Source organism: Charadrius vociferus, unplaced genomic scaffold, assembly GCF_000708025.1.
Source record: "Charadrius vociferus isolate BGI_N301 unplaced genomic scaffold, ASM70802v2 scaffold291, whole genome shotgun sequence".
NCBI lineage: Eukaryota > Metazoa > Chordata > Aves > Charadriiformes > Charadriidae > Charadrius > Charadrius vociferus.
In genome coordinates, this window is record NW_009646958.1 from 1,077,997 (window position 1) to 1,085,804 (window position 7,808).

At 44.1% G+C, this 7,808-nt stretch overlaps 1 protein-coding gene across 2 annotated transcripts in view; it reads right to left on the minus strand.

Annotated features, from left to right (window-relative positions):
* KDM4B (lysine (K)-specific demethylase 4B) overlaps window positions 1-7,808 on the minus strand; it is an 85,401-nt gene that overhangs the window by 51,292 nt on the left and 26,301 nt on the right. For both annotated transcript variants that reach the window (XM_009895182.1, XM_009895181.1), the window contains exons 6-7: window positions 7,773-7,808; window positions 3,202-3,339 (exon numbers count right to left, since the gene is read on the minus strand). The exon at window positions 7,773-7,808 is cut by the window's right edge and continues 107 nt beyond it. In XM_009895182.1, the coding sequence (XP_009893484.1) occupies window positions 3,202-3,339; window positions 7,773-7,808 (174 nt within the window). The remainder of the gene's footprint in view (window positions 1-3,201; window positions 3,340-7,772) is intronic.

A 7,808-nucleotide genomic window follows, 5' to 3' on the forward strand; every position in this document is an offset into this window, starting at 1 on the left:
CTGCTCTGATGGGGACAAGGATAATCTAATTGTGCCTGAGAGCACAGAAATCAATATAGTTATTTTTTCAATTTAGTAAAGCTGCAGTAGTTAACCCAAAATCACACGCTCCAGGATGTCCCTCTCCGCAGACGTGCGGGCAGCTCCACTGTACGCACTCAGCTGATATTTCATTAAGTCCCTCTTTAACTTAAAACGAGATTTAAACAAACCTTTTGCCCTTACAGTGTAACAGCGTTCACACCTCATCTGGAACCTGATAGTAAGGTAGCAAAGGGTTAATTAACACGTATGCAGTGTGTGGTTTAGGCAATATTAAACGGAAATCTCTGAACAGACAAGTGTCACTGAGTGCAATGGAAATAAATTGGGCGTCTCCTTCCACACTTCAACTTTCTCTCCCCAGATTTGCTCGCAGCTCTCTATGCCGCTTGTTCAGTAATTTCACGCTACGCTGCTTAACAATGTAAGCATGGAGGCTCAATCTAAAACTGCACTTCCCAAATGTCACTTGTTTGTGAACACATGGCTGAACCCAAAATTGCTTTTAATATTAGAGTGGTGCCTGCTGGCACTGCTGTAGTTAAGGGTCTGTCAGAATTTCCACGATAAACCCCATTTTCCGGGGTGTAATACCATGACCATTTGCTACAGATAAACCCGGCATACAAGGTCACAACAGACAAACATGATTTTTAAAATTTTCAAACCAAGTTTGTTTGGCTGGTTTTGAGTTTAAGACACTTAACGCTGATCTGAGGCCTCTTACAGTTCCAGGTTTTTCCTTGCCATCCCTTTAACTCCAGAACAAATTCAAACGTGCGACTCCCACTCGGCTCAGCCCTGGAGCCTCGGTAACTGCGCAGGGTCTGGCCTCCAGCCGCGGGGGGACACGAAGGGATTACAAACACCAGCGCGGGGTTCACTACTTTAACACTGGTCAGAGGCAGAGAGGGCAAACACATAACTTCTCAGCGTGGGGATTTTTCTGTTGTGAGAATAATTTCAGTTGCCACTACCAGCAACTGGCACGGTGAGCTCGTGTATTGTGTATTTTGTGGCACAGCCACAACAGAAGGTGCTTTTACACCACTGGAGTTTCAGAAATGAAATAATAAAATTTTAAATAATAAAATCTGTTTATCTATCTGTTTATTATCGCTAGCAAATCCAGCGAAGGGCAACTAAGGTGACTGAGGGATTGGAGCACCTCCCTTACGAGGAAAGGCTGAGAGCGCTGGGACTCTTTAGCCCGGAGAAGAGAAGGCTGAGGGGAGACCTTATTATTGCGTACAAGTATCTAAAGGGTGGGCTGAAGGAGGATGGAGCCAGACTCTTCTCGGTGGTTCCCAGTGACAGGACGAGGGGCAATGGGCACAAGTTGGAACATGGGAAGTTCCGTTCCAACACACGGAGAAACTTCTTTACGGTGAGGGTGACAGAGCAGTGGCACAGGCTGCCCAGGGAGGGGGTGGAGTCCCCTTCTCTGGAGGGTTTCAAGACCCGCCTGGATGCAGTCCTGAGGGATGTGCTCTGGGCAGTCCTGCTTCAGCAGGGGAGTGGGGCTGGGTGATCTCTAGAGGTCCCTTCCAACTCTGAAGATTCTGTGATTCTGTGATTTTAGAAAAGCAGAGAGCTCACAGGCCAAATTTTTTGACTAACAGTGGAGTCCTTTAAACTGTGGGCTGAATATTACTGAAAAAAATAAACAAGACGGACACTTCACCTTTCAGGAACCTGCGGGGCTGAGCTCGCTTTCCATGGGATGAGCTTCTCGGGCACCAACTGATGCACCACAGAATAGCGAAAGACGGCCTGCCTGCAGTGGCTGAGGGGGGATACAGAATACCAAAAAGGGGAAAAAGCAGGAAAAAAGGTCCTGTGGGGTGACAATCATCTTCCTTTTCTAGTTGGGTTAATGATGTTCACTTATTAAAAAGGAAAAATAGGAAGAAACAGCATGGGGGGTTTTGTGATTCTACAAGATCCCTTGAAGCCGGGGGGGTGCCAGAAACAGCACCAGCCTCCAGACGCAAAAAAGTGACTCACATTAGTCCCAAAGCAGCCGCTCAGGCTGACCGACACACAACACCGACGGCTACCAAATATAATTCTGTGCAGAAAGTTTCAGCTTGGCTCAAAAATGGCCAAAGGCATTAGAGCAAACAGGTGGCGGGTTAAAGAGGGCGCTGTCAAGGACCCCAGGATCCCAGTGACGCCATTCCGTAATCATCTGCCTTTTACTACTCTCCGAATATAAAGCTTTGTAAAGAGGAAACAGACATCACTGCATTGCTCCAGACTGACACACGGATGTGCTTGCAGGCCACTTTGAACAGAGCTGGGTTTGTCCAGAAGAAAGCATTAGGATGCATTACAAAAGTTACAGCGTCAAGCTGAGCCGATAGAAGAAAAATAAGCGAAGGAGATATTATAAGTAATATTCTGGAGCGAAAACTTCATCTGCCTTTCTGAAAAGGAGTATCTGAGGCAATTTTCAAATGCTGCCCCCTCTGTAATCATTTATCTTTTCCCCAAAGACTGTGCGGAACTGATCCCCAATTTAAAAATTCACAGATCCTATTGAATCAGTTACACTGACCAGTTACACTTCACACTTAAAAAAAGAAAATGCAGTACACGTGCTGTCGCGAAAACCGTCACTGACTTCAGAAGTGTCAAAAGTAACAAAACGTACAAAAAATTTGCCCTAACGAGAAATAGCCCCACAAAGTCATTTCAGCATAACTCTCCTCTTCAAACTTAACTGAGTGCATAGATTAGAGAAATTCAGATATTTTCAGAAGGTTATTACCATAGTCTTATTAAAGCTTAAAAGTATTTCCAGCTTATTCCTTCCCCTTCAGTGTGTACCTAATGAATTGTATTCAGTTACATCAGTCACCTTATTCACTGTGAAATGCAGTTTGGATGCATCAGAAAACTAATCCTAACTTAGTAGTCTCAAAACAACCCCTTCACGAGGCGTACGTACCAGGTAGTATTTGAGACAGTCACTACTATGCCCTCAAAATGACACAAATTTATCAAAGGCATAAACCAGCAACATGGCACAATGAAAGAGGACATCGTCAAAACAAAGGCACTTTCCATTTTGTTCTTAAGGCTGTCTCCCCCTCATTCCGTTGGATTTCATGAGCTAGCGGTTTCAAACAACCCTTCATCCCAACAGACACCTACCTGGGTCGCCATTTTTCCATAGTCAATCCATCGCAAAGTGGCAAAGTTGGTAGACTCGGCACAGTTGAAGCCATGATTGAAGCCAGCGTGGTAACCGTAAGGAAACGTGATCATGAACTCTCCAGCTTCCTGGGTGATCTGAAAAACAGAAACAAAAGGAAGAGATACCCCCCACATCAGTTGATGTAGCAGCTTCAGAACAGAGACCTATAAAAAAATTCACTGGTTACATCTCTCTCTCTCAGCCAGAGGGTGGGCAAATAGTCATTTCCAACTCTTGGCTAAACCTAGAAAAATTTCTTGTTAACTGCAGAAATACTGAAGTACTTCTATTAAGGAAAAAAGACAGTACAAGGGATGGAAGGGGTCACAAGATCTGAACTATTTAGACCCACAGGTTCCAGTTACAAAAAGGGTCTTGTGCTGCAACATTCCGAAAGATCAATAAATCTTTAGATGGTAACTGCTATGGCTCATGGTAAGTCCAAGTCTACACTCCCACCACCACGGTACTGGAGCCAAGAAAACTGGATTTCCCTCCCGACGTGCACTCTACACCGTGGGGTCCTGCTGCAGTATGTGCTACCTCTCACTGCATGTATTTCCCACTCACATTTATCAGCCTTACTCCCATTTGTTCACTCATAAATCAACCTAAAAATTACAGCTCACCATTTGTCTTCTTAAGTAAAATTAAAGCAATAAGCATTATAGGCATTATTAATACAAGGTTTAAAAACTCTGCAGATTGCAGCTGTAATCAGAGGCCAACCAATTTGCGATGCTTCTAGAAAACCCTCTTTTCAATCTTATGCAAAGACGACATTGAGGAAAAAAGTAATTTAATTGTTAAGAGTACGGCACAGGTCACAAGAACAACTCGCGGTGATAGAGCGTGCTTGGAGCAATCCCTCCAGCCCAGCCCTCCAGCTTAGCGAGCGTGCGACAGCACCTCTCTTCTGCGGATTAGGAAAGAAGCAAAATTTGACCTTCCCTGTCTTTCCAATCCAGAAATGCTGACAGACCTTTCCCAGCAGCCACGTGCCCCTCCACTGGGATTCCCTCCCACCAGCAGTAACTCACAGCAGAGCAGGTCAGAGCCTGCAGAGACTTCAGAGAACTTACACCTACAAACCCAAGGATGGGTCCAAATAGAAAAATGTAAACAGACCGAATGTAAAACATTTACCCACTTGGCTGGACTACCACCTAAACCTGCTGATGTTATTAACATTAGCAGAAAAATTTAAAAAAAACCCCAAGAGAATAAAAACTGATGTGATAACACAAGAAGCTTCTGCAGTATTTCGGGATGAGAGGTGCTGAAGTCCGGTCTGTACCCAGCTTCACGCAGCATCCTCCCATCCAGCCCCCTCCATAAATCAAAGCGGAGCGGTAGATTGCTAACTTCAGGAGACGGAAAGATTATGTTTCTGTCAGGAAATCTACATCCTGGTGTCTTCATTTCAAGCCCACAGTGTATGTCCTCCATGTCACTGCTGTCAACATTATCCCTACAATAAATTAGAAAGCACTCAAGATGATGGATAGGCCATGCAGAAAAGTAATAACTATTGAAGGAAAGCCAGCACAAACTGCCACTCATGGAGAAAGCCCTAAATTTACTGACTTCTGCAAGCTCTTGAAGAATAAATGGAGAAATCAATAGAAGATTACAGAAATACACATTTTTAATTATTAAAAAGCCCTAGTATTGATCTGTTTCTTTTTTTCCAGAAGTAAATACCATTATAGAGATTTATAAATGTGTGCCTATTCACTTCACTGAAATCTGCCAAGAATGTAGATGAAGGGATCTTATCTCTCTTTCTGAAGTAAAATGGCACACGTTCACTGTTGCCAAATAATAGCGATCCTCCTTCCAAAGCCACAATTTCAGGACAGGAGGTATTCAGATATAGGCTGCGCAGACTAAAGAGATCTCCTCCTCCTTTTTACACTTAAAAATGTCCTTCCAGTGAGTGCCACAGAGGAGAGAGAAACTGTCATAAAAAACACACTTCCCCCCCTCCCTGTAAATCAGGATTAGGAATTATACTGAAGTAACATGTTAATAATCCCCCTTCCTTCAAAACATTTGGTTTTGACAGTACCGTAGTCCTCTACGTGTACACTGGTCTCTTCTATTTTTTGTAAAAAAACAGGGAGAAGAGAAGCGGTTTCCTACCATTCAGACAGCGCGTAGTTTAAAGGTTTCTACATATACTCAGTGCGAAGGAGACACCAGACATCGATCTGCACAAAACCTTCACGTCAGAAATCACAGGGGAGGATTCAGAGAGGACAGCCTAGCTAAGCAGGAAAAGACTTTTTACCAAGCAATAAATTACAAAGTCCCTTATTCAAACCACCTCGTACCCCATCCCCATCCAGCTCAGTGCAGCTGACTTGGGATAAGCTTGGAAACAAAGGCTTCCTTCCTCTGTTGCCTCTTCACAAACTCCTTTGCTCCTCTTGGTTGGTTATCGATCAGAAATCACTCAGTATATAATTACCAGTCAATGCCACTCTCCTTAGACAGATGGAAGAGCAAACATATAACGATGTCTTATTCTGGAGAAAACCAGGCCCACCTACAACATTCAAACATTTGAAGTCCTGCAAGAATTTCCTTCACTTCCTGACCTCCGGCAGACCCAGGAGCAGTGCCCCAGCACGCTGCCCGAATGAAACGGCAGAAATTAATTCCCATTTCCTATTCTCCTCCATTCTGCAGGACGACTGCACGGCACCAGAGGATCGCATGGCAAACTTCACTTAGAACGGCTAGCCTGCACCAACGGGTACTGTTTAAATTATTATTTTCAGCTTCTTTCGATAAGCAGTGCACGCTTTTTAGGCTCCGTTCAGCCAATTACTGCACCACTTATGGCTTCTGGTTAAAATACCTTCACAAGGAAAACACTGCAAGAAGTGGTAAGACAGCGTTCAACTGATACTGAAGCAGAAAGAAGCCTAAGAAATTCTTTAATTTCAGTTTAGGCAAATAAATAAAGATAAGGTCAGAGAGATTTTTCAGGAGGTAGCACTGGCTATAGTTTTTGTACTGTTTTCTGAGCATGGTCGGGATACACAATGTCTTTTATCCTCTGTCAAAAGTCATTTCCCAGAAGGGCACCTATGCATTAAACTGAGATGCCTCCCATATTCCAATCCACATACCCACTTCCCTGAAATCCTTACCAAAAAATTCACATCCCACAATTAGATATTTTCATTATTATTTCCAACCATGTGTAGCAGGTAGCTGTGTTTTCACCCTTGGGAATTAGGTTCCACTGATAGAATTACATGAAAAAAAAAAAAATAATACGGTTTGTTGCTCTCTCCGAACAATTTAATATCAACCACGATGTGCAAACTAGGCCAAGTCTGGCCACCCATGTTGAACCGCAAGCGCCACAGCGGTTCGTGCGCGTCTCCCCTGCGCCGACAGCGAGCTCATCCGACAAGCCAGATGATCCCACTTCAAATTTCATTCATCATAGCTTTCCACCAGGAAAAACGAAACAGTCTCTGGAGCAGTAAATTGAATGAATTCATAGTTTTTATGCTATGAAAGAGCCAAGATCTTTTACTTCCATCTCGAAGAATCACCGGGCTCATCAAATAGGTGCTACACTGTCTCAGGTGGACCAACTCTAGCAAAACCATGCTTAAAAAGAAAAAAAAAAACAACCCAAAAAAAACCAAACCACAGTAAACATCAGAACTTGAGAGTTCTTACAAAAAGATGGCCATAATATCAGATGATGATGATGCAAAGGGGACGGGGAAGGATGCAATGGGTTCGAATCAGGCATTCTTTGACACTTCCCCCTGGAGTGAAGAGTCCCGGTGCCTCTAACTCAATCCCACTCCCCGCACCCACGCTGGCCGTGGCCGTGCTGGCAGGACGGGCGCTCTCTGCCCGGAACACACAGCAGCAGCAGTTGTTGGACTGATTCTGCACAGATCCTAAATCCGTGGTAAGCATGCTCAGCTGAGGAGATTTACTTCTTGCCAGAAGACTTTAAGAATAAGCATATTAAAACGATCATGCCAAATAAACACGACCCTTCATTTCAAATAAGAGGACTTAAGAGATTCATGGATCCTTACTGGCTTAGCGGGAAAAGAACGCTTACGCAACAGGCAACCAGCACGCCTAACTCCGGGGTTTTTGGTCCATACTGGGCGCGGGAGAAAAGAGTCCGTGTTCAGGAATTACCAATGAGTTATGCTGCCTATTGATAAGCCGCAGCATCTGCATTACAGTTTGCCCCTCTACCTGGAGAGGAGAGGCTCCCTAATTGACAACGGTAGGTCGAGTGAAAGCTTTTATGAAGAGAAGCACTTCACAGAAAGTGTCTTAGCCAAACCACAAATCCTCATTTGCCGGCAGCCACCTGGTTTAAACCGATAGGATACATTTAGCATAATAATGCATTTAGAAATTAAGCAAATTGCTCCCCAGCGGCTTGCAATAAATTGTTTCCTTAAAAGAGGGGTGCTGTGCTTTGCGCACCTCAACAACTAGTCGGTGTCTTCAACGCCTCCTTTGTACCTACACGGTCAAAAGGACTGCCGTACTTCTTCAAGATTGA